The following is a 17,530-nucleotide window of genomic DNA, read 5'->3' as shown; positions in this document are numbered from 1 at the left end:
ATATCATCACGACATTTTTAAAACAATTTTCCCTTTTCCTCCCAGGTTGGTTAGGCCAATTTGTAGCTCCACCTAGCATTTCCACTACTTACACGTCTCCTCCAATACATGTGAGGCCAAACACCAACGGGCTCGGAGGAAAGCGCCGGGTCCCCAGCTCCACCAGAAGCCTGTGGGTGATGAGAGGAAAGAGCGCCATCTACCCATTCGGAGAGAGAGCACGGCCAACTGTGCTCTCTCAGACTCAGACTGCTGATGGCAAAGCGGCACGGCTCAGGATTGCAACTTCTGACCCCAGGGAGACCGTAGTAGCACACTAGATTGCTGAGCCTCTCTGGGCCCATCGGTCAGGACATTTTCACTTTTCGACATCATGTAGATCTGTCAGTTGTTCTTTACATCGTGTCCAGTAGAATGAATGGACCAATCAAAATGCTCCAAAATGACTTGACATAAAGTCTTTTTACATTGAAAGTTGAGAGTTGCTGTTTTTGGAGACCCAATTGTTTTGTGACAGAACGAATATATCATCAAAAATGCAAAGTAAGTTTAATTGTAAGACATAAAAAAGAGGTAAACAGTGATTTAGGTATTAATTAAAACTTTTAATTAAGACTAGTAGAAAACCTTCTTCCCAGGACAGTAGAGACAGTTACCCCAACATAAGCAGGATTTACTCCTTTTAATACCCTTGATTTCAGAAGAAACAAGAAATGAGCAGGTGTCCCAATACTTTTGTCCATATGGTATATGTATAGCGTATATTAAACGATGTACTTATTCATTAAGGTATTAAAAACGATGTACTTTTTTGAGATAATATTTGCTTGGCAACCATAGCCTCCTGTTAACCAGACACACCAGGTTATTTGATTATAATTAATAACAGAACATATAGAGGTTATCTATTAAACGTAAATTTTCATCCATTTTCATGGAGTTTAAGTAATTTTACTGACCACTCTGCCTAAAACCACACATATCCTTCCAGCCATTTGTTTACTTTGGCACCACATTTCTTTTAATTGCTTGTATTCAGAGGGAACATGTGAAGGCCGTCTCCAAGAGAAGAACAACAACAGCTCAGTGCATTGCCGAGCTGGCCAGAGTGAACAATACAGCTGGAAAGAGAGTGGAAAGGAAGGCGAAGGGGCCGCCAAACAGGAAGCTCAGCTTGGAAGCATCTGAGCTAGCACAAGTGTAATTGGTGTCGGAATCTGTCCCGGTGGACAAGAAGTTCACAAAGCCAATGCTGGATTCACCGACGCTCTGCGTAATCCAGGACTGGAACTCCGACACGCGGGCATATACCTCCGAAAACGAAGCCGTGGCACAGGGGATCCCAAAACTGGTTACACCCGCCTGGACCCAAACAGAACCCTGCTTGCACTGGAGTGGTCCTCCAGAGTCACCCTGCAGACGGAGAGATCAGATGTTGTTAGCCCCCAATTCCATACTTGGTCTCAGTACAGCTATCAATGCATTGGATCGCATGATTCTGGGTAGGCCCCTCAGGCCCAGTTTCAACCATCCCTAATAAATAGTCAGCTTTTGGTTTTGTTGGGGAGATCGGTGATGAAAATGTCTGGACTGAACCAGTCAATTGAGAAAAAGTGGGAGGTGCTTAGGTTCAGAGAAAGCTGTTTTGCGAGAAACTAGGCCCCCTGGGCTTCGTACACCAAATCTGAAGGAAATATGGGTGTAGTCAAGCCTTGTGGGCACTATTTGTTCTGCTAGTACTATAGCCCTGTTAGCACAACAGCCTTATTGGCACCATGGGCCTGTTAGGTTTCGGAGTACGTGTCAGAGGAGATGCATGCTAGTCTTCACCCTCCTAGGGTTTTTTGGGGGAATTGCTAGTGATAGTGGGAGTTCACATGAATTGGGGTTGGGCGATTGGCCTTCCAAACTGGGTAGAACATTTCAAATAAATTATATGATATTAGTTTCTGAATTTAGCTTTTCCAAATGCTAAAAAAATCCATATTTAAAATAAATATTTTAATTTATTCATATATTATCATTTATTTCCATCCGGTTTCATTCCTTGTATTGTTCTGCCACTTTTTCTTGATTTATGATGGAATGTCCACATAAACACATTCCCCAGATAGGGCTGTTCACTTACCTGGCAAGCTCCTTTGTTCTGTTTCCCTGCACAAATCATCTGAGCTGTGATCACAGCATCCTTTATTGGCAGATACATGCATTTGCACTGCCTGTTGCCCACGACAGGGACCTCCACCTCCTGGAGGGTTTGAGGAGCTGGCAAAGTCACTGGTAGAAACACAGGGATAGGGTGAGTGGTTCGTTGTGGGTCAGTGAGCAAGCGGGCGAACAAACCAATGAGCAAACGGAAAAGTTCAGCTGCTGAAACCTGAGAAAACAACAGCTAAAACCCACAGCCGCAAAAACACCCACATAAGCCAGCCACCGGCCAGCTGAAGCCACCGTGATCACACAGTGATCCTGATCTAACAGGAAGATATGTTTGTGCTGTCGCTTCCTCGCTGCTCAGTTTTACACCTATAGGTTCAGAGCAACACTTAAAGAGCCTGTAAGCTACATGTTTCTTAATATGTGTTCTTAATATATGTAAATGAGCTCTGTTCTAATTGGCCGACTAGCAACAAGGTTGAGACACTGGGCCACAAACCACTCAGAGCCCCCAAAAACTTTGTGGTATCAAAGCAGCATTATTTGAGTATTGGTACTGTTTGCTCCTGGGCTCCCCCTACAGGTGAGGGGGGTTCCACTTTTACTCCACTGTCATAAATACAAATCTTGCTTTGATTGATTGCACCCTTCATGGACAGCTGTACACACGCATTTCTGGACAAATTGAGAGGTCACCTTTCCGAGGACACTGGGGGTGCATAGTTGTCCAGGGTGGTTGGGATGTTGTGGCTGGGGCACTTCAGGTAGGCCAGAGTTGTAGGAATGTGGCAGTATGTGTGTGAGGGTGGGAGGATTTAAAGAATTTGAATGTTCTGTTCTAATCTTGTTCTAATTTTAATATTGTGTTTATTTACATTTACGTTTAGGCATTTTTAGGCCTTCAGCTGTGGTGGGAAGCAGTTTGACCAATGGCTGATGTAGATGCAGGTACATATGGACCAATAACGGTGGTAAAAAAGACAGGGCTTAAGCAGTTTGACTATTGGTCAGCTACTCTGGACTCTGGATTCAGCTATGCTAACCTAGTTTAGTCCATATTCATACATGATAGCATGTCATAAAGTGTCAGAAAATACACCCACTATTCAAAATGACTTATGTATGTTTGTGAAGATGTAGGCATGCGGTTAGCACCATGCTAATTGTTAAGGTATGAGCTTCGATTACTAGTCAGCCACATTAGCCACATCGCTCTAGTGCAAAACTAAAGAAGCCAAACCTCGGACACCAAACATTTAGTGTAAGGGGGTATTTGTATGTCTTTGAGCAATCAAGGAACCTCACCATTTTTGCCAATATTTCCCCAGCCTGAGACCCAGCAGGAGGTGGCGCTGAAGAAAGTACTGGAATTGGACGCCAGGCAGATGGGCCGGATGTAGTCGGTGAAGTTAACCGGCTTGCTTAGCTTCATCAGGGTGATGTCATTGTTGTTCAGAGTGTTGTTGTACTCGGGGTGGACGATGATGGACTGGACACCCCGACTCACTTCATTGTTGTTGGGTGTGCTCTGATCCTGTCTTCCCAGATACAGAGTCCACATACGTACATCTTTGCTGATGTGAAGGACAGGACAGTTAGTTCACATCTACCTGACATCAGCTAGAGTAATTATTATCCACAGCTAGTTAACATCAGCTAGAAGTGAACATCTGGCTAACATCAGCTATAGTACAAAATATCAACCCAACAGCTAGTTTACATCTAGCTAACATCAGCTATAGTAAAAAATATCAACCCAACAGCTAGTTTACATCTAGCTAACATCAGCTAGAGAAGTGCATATCTAGCTAACATTAACTGTAAAAAAATATCAACCCAACAGCTAGTTTACATCTAGCTAACATCAGCTAGAGAAGTGCATATCTAGCTAACATTAACTGTAAAAAATATCAACCCAACAGCTAGTTTACATCTAGCTAACATCAGCTAGAGAAGTGCATATCTAGCTAACATTAACTGTAAAAAATATCAACCCAACAGCTAGTTAACATCTAGCTAACATCAGCTACGCACATCTTGCTTACATTATCTAGAGTAGTTCACATCTAGCTAACATCAGCTAGAGAAGTGCACATCTAGCTAACATTAACTGGAGTAGTTAGCATCTAGCTAACATTATCTAGAGTAGTTCACATTTAGCTAATATTAACTAGCATAGTTAGCATCTAGCTAACATTATCTAGAGTAGTTTACATTAACTAGAGTAGTTAACATCTAGCTAACATTAACTAGCTTAAATTAACTGCAGCAGTTAACAGCCACCCAACAGCTAGTTAACATCTAGCTAACATCAGCTATGCACATCTTGCTTACATTATCTAGAGTGGTTTACATCTAGCTAACATTAACTAGAATAGTTAGCATCCAGCTAACATTAACTAGATTAGTTAGCATCTAGCATTAACTAGAGAAGTTCACATCTAGCTAACAATAAGTAGAGTAGTTAGCATCTAACTAACATTAACTTGATTAGTTAGCATCTAACATTAACTAGAGTAGTAAACAACTAGCTAACATCAGCTAGAGAAGTTCACATCTAGCTAACGTTAACTAGAGTAGTTAGCATCTAGCTAGCATTAACTAGAGTAGTTAGCATCTAGTTAACATTAACTAGATTAGTTAGCATCTAACATTAACTAGAGATGTTCACACCTAGCTAACATTAACTAGAGTAGTAAACAACTAGCTAACATCAGCTAGATAAGTTCACATTTGGCTAACATTAACTAGAGTAGTTAGCATGTAGTTAACATTAACTAGAGTAGTTAGCATCTAACATTAACTAAAGATGTTCACACCTAGCTAACATTAACTAGAGTAGTAAACAACTAGCTAACATCAGCTAGATAAGTTCACATTTGGCTAACATGAACTAGAGTAGTTAGCATCTAACTAACATTAACTAGATTAGTTAGCATCTAGCATTAACTAGAGAAGTTCACATCTAGCTAACAATACGTAGAGTAGTTAGCATCTAACTAACATTAACTTGATTAGTTAGCATCTAACATTAACTAGATTAGTAAACAACTAGCTAACATCAGCTAGAGAAGTTCACATCTAGCTAACGTTAACTAGAGTAGTTAGCATCTAGCTAGCATTAACTAGAGTAGTTAGCATCTACAGTGAGTCCAAGAAGTATTTGATCCCTTGCTGATTTTCTTTGTTTGCCCACTAATAAAGACACTATCCTTCTGCACTTTTAATGGTAGATATATTCTAACATGGAGAGACAGAATATCAAGACAAAAATCCAGAATATAATTTTAAAGAATATATTTTAATTAATTTGTATTTCAATGAGGAAAATAAGTATTTGATCCCTCTTGCCAAACACACTCAATACTTAGTGGCAAAGCCTTTGTTTGCAAGCACAGCGGTGAGACGTTTGTTGTAGTTAACCACAAGTTTAGCACACACACCAGGGGGAATTTTGGCCCACTCTTCTTTGCAGATCCTCTCTAAATCATGAAGGTTGGTGGGCTGTCGCTTGGCAACTCTGACCTTCAGCTCCCTCCATAGATTTTCGATCGGATTGAGGTCTGGCGACTGGCTGGGCCACTCCATGACCTTAATGTGATTTTTCTTGAGCCAATCCTTTGTTGCCTTTGCTGTATGTTTAGGGTCGTTATCATGTTGGAAGACCCAACCACGGCCCATTTTCAGATCCCTGGCAGAGGGGAGGAGGTTGTCCCTCAGGATTGTGCGGTACATGGCTCCATCCATCTTCCCAGTGATGCGGTGAAGTAGCCCTGTACCCTTGGCAGAGAAACACCCCCAAAACATTATGCTTCCACCTCCATGCTTGACGGTGGGCACAGTGTTCTTGGGGTCATAGGCAGCATTTTTCTTCCTCCACACATGGCGGGTGGAGTTGAGGCCAAAAAGTTCAATTTTGGTCTCGTCTGACCACAAAACCTTCTCCCAATAACTTGGTTCATCTTTCAAATGATCATTGGCATACTTGAGGCGCGCCTCCACATGTGCTCTCTTCAGCAGGGGTACCTTTCGGGCACTGCAGGATGTGAATCCATTGTTGCGCAAAGTGTTGCCAATTGTTTCCTTGCAAACTGTGGTCCCAGCTGCCTTCAGGTCATTTGCTAACTCCTGCCGAGTGGTTGCAGGACGATTTCTGACTGTTCTCAGCATCATTGCCACCCCACGAGGCGAAATCTTCTTTGGAGCACCGGGCCGAGGTCTGTTGATTGTCATGTTATACTCTTTAAACTTTCTGATAATTGCACCAATAGTTGTTACTTTCACATCCAACACCTTACTAATCTTTTTGTAGCCCATTCCAGCTTTGTGAAGGTCAACAATTCTGACTCTGAGGTCCTGTGACAGCTCTTTGGTTTTACCCATGTTGGAGACTTGAAATCTGTGTGATCTGTCTGATTCTGTGGACAGGTGTTTTTCACACAAGTGATTAGTGAGAACAGGTGGCTTCAGGTCAGGTAACAAGTTGATTGGGAGTGTCTAACTGGTCTGTAAAAGCCAGAACTGCTAATGAATACTAAGGGATCAAATACTTATTTCACTCCATGAAATACAAATCAATTAATATATATTCCTTAGATTTATTTTCTGGATTTTCTTTTTAATATTCTGTCTCTCCATGTAAGAATACATCTACCATTAAAAGTATAGAATGATCATGTCTTTATTAGTGGGCCAACGAAGAAAATCAGCAAGGGATCAAATACTTCTTGGACTCACTGTAGTTAACATTAACTAGATTAGTTAGCATCTAACATTAACTAGAGATGTTCACACCTAGCTAACATTAACTAGAGTAGTAAACAACTAGCTAACATCAGCTAGAGAAGTTCACATCTAGCTAACGTTAACTAGAGTAGTTAGCATCTAGCTAGCATTAACTAGAGTAGTTAGCATCTAGTTAACATTAACTAGATTAGTTAGCATCTAACATTAACTAGAGATGTTCACACCTAGCTAACATTAACTAGAGTAGTAAACAACTAGCTAACATCAGCTAGATAAGTTCACTTCTAGCTAACATTAACTAGAGTAGTTAGCATCTAACTAACATTAACTAGATTAGTTAGCATCTAGCATTAACTAGAGAAGTTCACATCTAGCTAACAATAAGTAGAGTAGTTAGCATCTAACTAACATTAACTAGATAAGTTAGCATCTAGCATTAACTAGAGTAGTAAACAACTAGCTAACATCAGCTAGAGAAGTTCACATCTAGCTAACGTTAACTAGAGTAGTTAGCATCTAGCTAGCATTAACTAGAGTAGTTAGCATCTAGCTAACATTAACTAGATTAGTTAGCATCTAACATTAACTAGAGATGTTCACACCTAGCTAACATTAACTAGATTAGTTAGCATCTAGCATTAACTAGAGAAGTTCACATCTAGCTAACAATAAGTAGATTAGTTAGCATCTAACTAACATTAACTAGATTAGTTAGCATCTAGCATTAACTAGAGAAGTTCACATCTAGCTAAAAATAAGTAGAGTAGTTAGCATCTAGCTAACATTAACTAGATTAGCTAGCATCTAACATTAACTAGAGAGGTTCACATCTAGCTAACATTAACTAGATTAGTTAGCATCCAACTAACATTAACTAGAGAGGTTCACATCTAGCTAAAAATAAGTAGAGTAGTTAGCATCTAGCTAACATTAACTAGATTAGCTAGCATCTAACATTAACTAGAAAGGTTCACATCTAGCTAACGTTAACTAGAGTAGTTAGAATCTTGCTAACATTAACTAGAGTAGGTAGCATCTAGCTAACATTAACTGCAGTAGTCAACATCTAGCTAACATTAATTAACATAGTTAACATCTAGCTAACCCTTCTAGAAACCCTAGAAAACACCAAACTAGCTTTCATCTACACAGGAGGCTTTGATTAATTTAACTGAACTAGTTTGTAGATCAAACGCAACCAACAAAGACTTCAAAAGATGTACATGAGAGCACTTCAAAGGGCTCAATTAGTAGGGAGGAGGATTTGAATCTGCACTTTGGTCAGGTGTTACATAATCTCCAATAAACCGACGACATCACTATTCTCAGAAAATCTCGGTTTTATGAATGCATTAAAAAAGTTGCGCTACATGTAAAGCTAATGCAGGGCAGATGTTCCCGAGTGCATAAACTCAGAGTCAGACGAATACCTGGAACTATTCCCTGCAGGCTTCTTCTAAGAGAGCTACATAAAAGCAAGTGATGCAGTTCTGCTATTGTTTCGACGCCTTTCTGCTCAGAGTGTAAGTAAAGAACCGGCGTCCACTCACGATATAATACAGTGGGCGGCGGTGAGGACCCATTCTTGGTGGATGAGCGTTCCTCCACACACATGTTGGCTAACTGGCAAGTAGTGCATGCTGACCTGCCAGGGCCAATTCCCCACCTTGGCATCGGCACCTCCCACAACGCGGGAGTTCAGGGGGGCGACCCCACAGTCTGAGAGACAAGAGTAGATAAGTGTGAACACAGAGAAAGCTCCTACATAGGAGCTTCATAACCCCTACATAAGCATTTCATAACCTATACGTGAAAGCAGTAGCTCAGGGTTCATGAACAGGTTATTAGTCACAAAATGATGCAAGATGTTAATTAGATTAATTACACCATGTTGACATTAGGGACTAAACATGGACATTTTCATCTCTATTAGGGGCCTTTCAACAAAAGTAACCTGGTCTGATTATAACACTGTTATGAAGCTTCATTTTCAAGTGATAGAACTTGCATTAAAAAAACATCTACAAGAGGTAGCTGGACTAAAACAAATCCTGGGGTAGAGTTTTACTTTCTAAACCTGAGTTGCCCATCTCAGGGGCCTTTTTTTTTTTTTTTTTTTTTTAAATGTGACCCGATCTGATGATTATAACACTGTTATGAAGCTTCATTCCCAAGTAACACAGATTGTATAAAGAGCCATCCATCAGAGGCAGATGAAGTAAAATCCTGAGGCGGATTTTTACTTTCTGGACCTAAATTAATGAACCATCTCTATAAGGGGGCCTTCTTTTAAATGTGACCCGATCTGATGATTATAACACTGTTATGAAGCTTCATTCCCAAGTAACACCACTTGTATAAATATCCGTCTATAAGAGGCAGGTGGAGTAAAAAAAAAAATCCTGGGGCGGATTTTTACTTTCCTGAACCTAATTTGCCCATCTCTATTAGCTGCCTTCTTTTAAATGTGACCCGATCTGATGATTATAACACTGTTATGAAGCTTCATTCCCAAGTAACACAGCTTGTATAAAGATCCGTCCATCAGAGGAAGATGGAGTAAAATCCTGGGGCAGATTTTTACTTTTTGAACCTAAATCGCCCATCTCTATTAGGGGTCTTTTTTTTATGTGACCCGATCTGATGATTATAACACTGTTATGAAGCTTCATTCCCAAGTAATAGAACTTCCCCTGGGTGTCTAAATGGCACTTGAGAGTCAATTGCTGTCTTCAAACGCCGACTGAAGACCCAGCTCTTCCAAGAACACTTAGGCGAAATGTATTGCTATATAGAGTATTATGGTCTCTATACTGACTTCTGTATCTGTTTCTAAGCTTAGAGGGATTTTAGATAGCTAGGTTTTTTTTAGGGTATTAACAGTGAAGCACTTTCGTAAGTCGCTCTGGAGAGGAGCGTCTGCTAACTGCTGCAAATGTAAATGCACATGTAAGGATTGGAGGAACTTTGAGAAAAATTTCTTACTGTTCTGAGTCTGAGCCTTTGAGCCTGTTGAAGGAAAACAAGACCACACTGTGAAATCAGTCTCCCACACCTCCGATCATACAGCCTCACACAGCTCAAAAACATCCAAGCAAAGTCTCTTAATAGTCAGTAAAAAAGACCAATCTGAAGAATTCAAGCCAACAGCCACCTCACATTACACAGACCCTTCTCAAACCCTTACATCCCACATTAACATCGATCAGCTTACCTCCAGTAACCAGCATTAGAATGGCGATACTCAGTGGAATACGTGAGAATTCCATGGCTGAGTTTGACAGCAGCAGAGGAGAAGGATGTCTTCTGGTCTGTCCTCAAGAAGGTTTCTGTTTGTATTTAAGGTGGTGTGGTTTCTTGACTTACATCGGAGCAGGAAGACTGGTCTTTCTTGTTATATTGTCAAATGTGGCCTACCTTCTCAGATATATGAACTTAAGTGACATCCTATTTCTAATTCCATAAGGTTCAAGGCCTGGCTCGCGGTCTCACAGTCATCCCATAGTTCTTCAACACTAATCTCTGGTGCACTGCATGAAAATTGGAATGCATAAAGCATTATACTGAAGCATTAACAGTTTCTTTTGCTGGAACTAAGAGACGGAACCCAACACCATAATCCCCCCTCCACCAAACTTTGCACGTGGCACAATGCAGTCAGAGAAGTAACGTTCTCCTGGCCACCACCACGCCCAGACTCGTCCATCAGACGGAGAAGCATGGTTCCTCACGGCTACACTGCTCTAGAGTCCAGTGGCGCTTGGTGATTTAAGGCTTGGATACATGTGCTCGGCCATGGAAACCCAGTCCATGAAGCTCTCTACGCACTGTTCTTGCGCTAATCTGAAGGCCACATCAAGTTTGGAGGTCTGTAGCGATTGGCTGAGTTGCTGTTGTTCCCAATCGCTTCCACTTTGTTATAATATCAATGACTGCTGATGACTGTGGAATATTTAGTAATGAGCCTCCATGAGAATCAGTGAGCCTTGCTTGCCCATGACCCTGTCACCGGTTCACCGCCACCAGGTTCTTGCTTCTAGTTTTCACCAGTGTCCACCAGTTTTCCTCCTGCCCAAGTGTCGGCTGAGTAACAGACGGCGAGAATAATTTAAATACTGAGATGCCAGTTTCACATTCAGGTCACAGATGGTAACTGTGATAATATCTGTTTCTCAGCTCTGATACCCTCAACATGTGATTAACACTAAGAGCCTCTTTTTAAAAACTGACACCAGCAACCCTTCACTGCTGTTTTACTGTGCTGGTTTCCAGCCATTTACTGGTTTGAAGAGACTGGTGGTAAAGATCCAGTTTATCTGGAAAACTGGTGTAGTGCTAACCACTGTCAGTGTCGCCCATTCAGATTTGGCAACCAGTTCCTCGAAGCACTGAAACCTGAAACTGGCTCACAGTCTCACAGTGATCACTGAATGCTGGGTCACTGAAACCTACCCACAGCATTCCCACCTCACTGGATTAGCTAATTTATCTCTATGGAATCTATTTTACACACTGTTAGCTAGCGGTGTACAGATGCCTTTGAGGATGCCGAGTATAACAGTGGGGAAAAAAACAGTAGATTAAACATCGTAGTTTTAGCTGGCTGTCAGAACTGCTGTGTGGTCCACGGTTCGAATTAGCTAGCTCCTCTGTGTCTCTGACAGTGGAGCCTCTGATAAACACCTCCGGCACTATTACTTTGGACCGAACCGAACATTTTTCACAGAGCTCACTCTGTGTGGCGCCAAAATCCGAAGAAACTTGAGGCGCGAGAGCAGGAAAGGCTGCGCGAGTGCCCGATTTTTGAAATTGTGCAGTTTTTAAAGTAGCGAGCCTGTCTTAGAAATGCAGTGAGTAAAAACTACAGGGTTATCATGTGAAATGCAGGGAGTGAAGTAAAACGTACAAAGTGACAGAAATACTTAAGTTAAGTACAGATACTTCAAAAATCTACTTAAGTACCTATACGTCCTTACCTCTGCAAAAGAATGAATTTATGTTTACTAAGCTATTCCAGTCAATAAAAATGAAAAGATCTATGCGGAACGAGAGTAAAGGGGAAGGGAAAGTGTGTTATTAAACCTGTCTGAGAAGATGTGGGTGGATGAGCTCCGGATGGCTCACTTGACTCTTGCTTTTAACAATTGCTCTGATTGACGACATTCCTTAGTTGCTTTGCTTGATGGAATCTTTACCGCAGATGAACGAGTGTTCCTACATGCTTATGCAATTACACAAGTAAGCAGTCTATTCTGTATTTACAGCAGGCAATCAGCAGGCATGATCTAAACAAGTCACCCCACTGTTCCCTGACAAACCGTTGAAGAAGAATCCAAAAACTTTCTTCAGATTTTCATAAACCTGTTTAGGACAGTCGGTTGCATCCAGAGATTTGATTAAAACAATGGTTTGTGCAATTCTCAGCACTTGTGATTGCAATCTAAGCACCTGTGGTTGACCTTTCATGGTTGAGGTGGATCCTCCAAAAGTGGAAGTCAAGACTGTGCTCCTCAAAGTGGCAAGGACACCCTGCCAAACTCCATATGGTCGCCTTAGTGGCCAGGAATCATGATGGGCAACTTGGCAATCTCAACTTGCCCGCAGACTAGCCCTGGTGGACTAACAGCAGTGCCAAACTTTGATGATCTTCATCCATAGTATCTCCAGTCCAGGGGTGGATGTATTAGGCAGCATGTGAACCGTCAGATATTGCTGGAGGTGTTGAAGAAGGAAAAATCAGAGACAATTTGACAAGAACCAAACTGTGGTCAAAACATCTCCAAAACATCAGGCAGGTCTTGAGTGGTGTTCCCGGTTTGCAGTGGTCAGTACCTACTAAAAGTGCTCCAAGGGAGGATAACCGGTAAATCGGCGACCAGGTTTTTGGCACCCAAGACTCACTGATGTTCATGGAGGCCCTGCGACACAACTTTCTAGGATTTTGACATTGACCATTGTCAATAAAGTAAAGCCAAGCAAGGTGTGCCCAGGTAATGACCCTACCCTTTCTGGTCTCTGGGCTACAGTCACAAGGCATCATCTTTGGTTCATGAATTCTTGGAATCTGGTGAGAACGTCTAAGGGTTAGGCCTTGGTGAGGCCTCGAGTCCTCTTGATGTTCTATAGGTGAAGATGTGGTAAAGCTCAGCATACACCAGTTAGCCATAACATTAGCAAAACCTGCCTATATAAGAGTAGGTACCCCTCATGCAACCACAATAGATCTGCCCATTCGAGACATGTACTCCACAAGACCTCTGAAGGTGTCCTGTCATCAATGGCACCAATACTAACCTGCTGAGTTCTCGATGTCTCGCAGTTGGCTTTCTAAATCCTGCTGCATGGTAATTTTCCCAGGCTTCCATCACATACTGCTGTAGGATAAACCTAAGGCATGCGGCTTACTTCCCAGGTATGGAGGACGTTCATAGAGGGTCTGGAAAAGTAGAGATACTGAACCAGGAGCTTAGAACTCCCTACTCCACTAGAGTATCACCATCCCAGTATGCCCTCACTTTCCTGACTCCCCTTTTTCTCCGGATTCCTGGAGGGGAAGACCTCAGGCACTACAGTCAGCTAAGCCCCTAACCTTCAAGGCTGACCCATGACCCAGTACCACTAGCACCACTTGCCTATTACTGAGTAGGTCCCCCTTGTGCCACCTCAACATACATGACCATTTAGGGCAGGGACTCCGCAATAGCTCTGAAGGTGTCCTGTGGTGTCTCGCACCAAGTCCTGTAAGTTGTGGAGGGGGGGGGGGGGGCTAATGAGTCCATGAGCCTAATGAGCTTCAGGTGACCATGACCCTTGGAGCACTTTTGGTAGGTACTGACCACTGCATATTGGAATCATCCCGGAAACCCCACAAGACCTGCCTGATGTTCTGGAGATGTTCTGACCCAATTGTCCAGAACATCACAGTTAGGTTCTTGTCAAAAAGTGTCTCAGATCCTTATGCTTGCCCATCAACACATCAATTTAGACAGCCTTCAAATGAAGAGTTTACCAAATAATTGAGCATATCCCCCCTTGACTGAAAGATCCCAATCTCAGCAGGCCGCCCCACAAGCCATCATGGGTGATCCTCCGTGTTTCATGTAGATCACGAAGTTCATTTCAAACCACTGCGCATTTTCAGCTCGTTAAGTTTGTTTAATGGACCAACAGTGGGTTCCTTTTTCTCCCCTCTCTGTGAGGACCCTGTTTTTCTCTCAGGGGTTTAAATCTTCCTCTGTCCACTCTCTCTCTCTCTCTTGCTTGCTCGCTCGCTTGCTCTCGGTCCCAGTCCCCCCTTCCAACCCTTGTTTCTTCTTCCCTTAATTGCCGCATTGCTGTGCAGGCCGACACACTTTGCCACACACTCTGGGCCTGCTTTGTTAGCGCCTCCATCAAAAGGAGCGCTAACGCCGCTGGGGGAACGGATTCGTGTAGGTTTGATCCCTCAGCAAACTTCATCCGCTTCTCCTTGTACGCCGCACGCTCCCTCACGCCAGGATGAGAGGTTTCGATATGCCAGAAAATGAAAAGGAGGGCAAACAAAGGGGTCGGGTCAGACATTTAGGGCCAGCTCCGATTTTTTTTTTTAAATAAACTAGACATGCGGACTGAAACCCACACGCAGCCGAGGACAGCCAAAGCTGTTTACTCTAAAGCTGGAGTCGGCAGGACAGTTGAGGTGGACATTCTTAAGGAGGGCTGTTCAGGTTACCATAGATATTTGTGCCCGCCTTAGATCTGTTTGTTTTGGAAAACAGGCACGATAAAGCGACGGTTCAGGACAATTTACAACGTACTGTAAACTAGGAACCTTATTTACAACCCCGTAACTTTCCCCAAATGCATTCAATCAGCCAAGACATGTTTGGTGGCTGAAGTCTGCTTGTTTAGCTTTACGCTGGAGCTATGAAGCTAATGTTGCTAATAACTAATGGAAGATTATTATACCCTGCCAATTAGCTCTAGAACTATGATGCTAATGTAGCTAACAAGTAATGGAAATGCATATCTCGCCAATTAGCGCTGGCTACAAGGCAAAAGTAAGTAACAAGAAATAGAAACTTATACCACCCTATTTAGCACTGGAGCTATTAAGCTAATGTTGCTAGCAAGTAATAGAAATGAACTGAACCCACAACCTTCCAAGGACTGGAAACTCACAACCATCTACAGCCTTCCTGAGATTTGAACCCACAAACCTCTATAACATTCTGGACTTTGAACCCACAACCTTCTACAATCTCTCTGGGATCTGAACTCACAACTCTTTACAGCCTCCCCAGGATCGGAAACGCAGAACCATCTAAAACACTTCCATAGATTTAAACCCAATGCCTTCTGTAACTTTCTGGGATCTGAAGCTGCCTGGGAACAGAACTTACAACCTAATACAACCCCCAGACAATGGCACTCACAACCTTCTACACTCTGCCTGAGATTTCAACCCATACCCTTCTACAATCTTCCAATTGAACCCAAAATGGTCTACAACCTTCATGGGATCTGAACCTGCAACCTTCTACAACCTCTCTGGAAACCTTCCTAGAATCGGAAACTCACAACCTTTTACAACTTTGCTGAGATCTGAACCCACAACCTTCTACAACCTTCCTGAGATCTGAACCCACAACCTTCTACAATCTTCCTGAGATCTGAACCCAAAAGTGTCTATAATCTTTTTGTGATGTGAACTTGCAACCCTGCACAACCTTCCTGGAATCTATTTCCGGCAACCTTCTACAACCTCTCTGTGACATGAACCCGCAACCTTCTAAAGCCTGTTAGATTTGAACCCACAACCTTCCTGGGATCAAAACCTGCAAGCTTCTACAACCTCTGTGGGACTGGAACCCTAGCCTTATACAAACATTTTTAAGGCTGAACCTACAAAAGTTCTTAGCAGTGCACGTCTTACTTTAGCCTACTGTAACCGTCATATCTGTCCAGGAGCAGCTAATAAAGTTTCTGAATATTTGATGAAACCTGTAAATAGTTTACGGTGCGGCGGCCGCCTCTCCGGCGGGTTAATGTTCCACCACCATAAGGTCAGACGAGAGAGAGAGAGAGATAGAGAGATTAAATGTGTGAGGTGTGAAAGCACCACCCTCCTCCTCCTCCTCCTCCTCTCTGGGGCTGATGGCCGTACAGTAGAGTTGTCCTGTTCTATTGAAAGTGGACATTTGACTGATCCACAGGAGATCAGCAGCCAGCCCCTGGTTTCAGCTCGGTCGCTCCACAGCGTGAATATCAAGTAGCCTAAAACACTGGACACGTCCCAGGGTGCATTTTAAGTGACCACTGTCCGAACTGTGTGCACACACATCGCTCTGCCTTTCTGCTTCTCTCTCTCCCTGTTTGTTTCTCTCCTTCTTTGTATCTCTCTCTACCACTGTACTGTCCACACACACCTTCCTCGCTCTCTTTTTTTTTCAACCTCTCTCTATCTCTCCCCTTCTTTCTATCTCTCTCATCCTTGCTCTCTTTTCTCTCTCTCTCTCTCTCGCCCTCTGTCTGTCTTTCTCACCGTTTGCATATCTCTCGCTCTTTCTCCCTCTCTCTACCTCTTCCTCACTGTGGACACACACACCTGCACCTTTCTCTCGCTCATCTTCCTCACTTTCCATCTTTCAACTTCTCTTCTCTCTCTCTCTATCTCTCTTCTTCTTTCGTTCTATGTCTCTCATCCTTGCTCTTTTTCTACCTCTCATTTATCTCTCTCTCTCTCTCTCTCTCTCTCTTTTACTTTCTTTCAACATCCCTCCCTCTGCTTACCCTTCGCGCGCTCTCTCTCTCTCTCTCCCTCTCCATGACTCCGGTTGAGTGGCCCCTCTTGTTGGGCCTTGTTTCAGGTCCCCTGGTTGCTCGAACCCGCCCCCACTGTCCAGTCCGTATATAAGGCGTGTGTGCCGCTGTCTGCGAGAGGGAGAGAGAGAGAGTGTGAGTGTAAGCGAGGTTGATCAGTGAAACACAATGAGGTTTAAAGTCCTGCTGTGTCTGTGTGTCCTGAGCCCAATAAAGCCGGGTGAGTACAGTGTGTGTGTGTGTGTGTGTGTGTGTGTGTGTGTGTGTGTGTGTCTGTTTAATCGGAGCAGGTAAACACTCAGATTCTCTCAGATCTTTTTCCTAATTTGACTTTGTCTGATTGCAGCAGAGCAACTAGTGCGCTGGCTGAGCTGTCAATCACGTCCGCCGCTTTCAAGGGCACCTTTAATTATTTATTTGTTTGTTTGTTTGTTTGCTTAGGACACATTTTATCTAGCCCTGTGTGACCACGGAAACCGCAAACTAGTGTGACCGTCCCTAAGCAGTGGTCGTGGATTATGTAAAACTGCCAGCAAAGACAATGCCCTCTCCAGAGCGCCAGCACTGCTGCCTAGTTCGCATGATCTGAATAAACAAGAAACCCTCCGACCATCAATTTCAGCCCCGGTTAAAACCATGATGACCCTTCTGTGATCCCGGATATGCATATTAATAAAGGGAAAGTCCACCAGTGTTTTCAAAACTCCTGCATAACTCTCAAAAGTGTTTGAGAATAGTTTAATCAGAGTGGGGGTTTGGTGTGAAACTGTAAATCACCGTAGAGAAACGTACCCACTCGGATTGCTTTCCAGCGGTGGTGAATGGA

At 43.0% G+C, this 17,530-nt stretch overlaps 2 protein-coding genes across 4 annotated transcripts in view; one reads left to right on the top strand and one right to left on the bottom strand.

Moving 5' to 3' along the window:
• Window positions 1–584: 584 nt before the first annotated feature.
• The window catches only part of LOC140543543 (chymotrypsin-like protease CTRL-1), a 22,968-nt gene continuing 6,022 nt past the window's right edge, over window positions 585–17,530 (bottom strand). Inside the window, exons 1-6 of one of the 2 annotated variants that reach the window (XM_072666622.1) lie at window positions 10,118–12,693; window positions 9,889–9,912; window positions 8,454–8,622; window positions 3,463–3,731; window positions 2,129–2,277; window positions 585–1,413 (exon numbers count right to left, since the gene is read on the bottom strand). In XM_072666622.1, coding sequence (XP_072522723.1) covers window positions 1,084–1,413; window positions 2,129–2,277; window positions 3,463–3,731; window positions 8,454–8,622; window positions 9,889–9,912; window positions 10,118–10,172 — 996 coding nt within the window. In that variant the 5' untranslated portion in view covers window positions 10,173–12,693 and the 3' untranslated portion in view covers window positions 585–1,083. Of the gene's footprint in view, window positions 1,414–2,128; window positions 2,278–3,462; window positions 3,732–8,453; window positions 8,623–9,888; window positions 9,913–10,117; window positions 12,694–17,530 lie in introns of those variants that run through there. The other variant, XM_072666623.1, reaches the window with a different exon arrangement.
• LOC140543541 (uncharacterized) overlaps window positions 16,813–17,530 on the top strand; it is a 15,565-nt gene continuing 14,847 nt past the window's right edge. For both annotated transcript variants that reach the window (XM_072666621.1, XM_072666619.1), the window contains exon 1: window positions 16,813–16,924. In XM_072666621.1, the coding sequence (XP_072522722.1) occupies window positions 16,873–16,924 (52 nt within the window). In that variant the 5' untranslated portion in view covers window positions 16,813–16,872. The remainder of the gene's footprint in view (window positions 16,925–17,530) is intronic.

This window comes from Salminus brasiliensis, chromosome 22 (assembly GCF_030463535.1).
Source record: "Salminus brasiliensis chromosome 22, fSalBra1.hap2, whole genome shotgun sequence".
Lineage (NCBI taxonomy): Eukaryota > Metazoa > Chordata > Actinopteri > Characiformes > Bryconidae > Salminus > Salminus brasiliensis.
The sequence above is the reverse complement of the archived record's forward strand: the minus strand, read 5'-3'. Positions and strand labels throughout refer to the sequence as shown.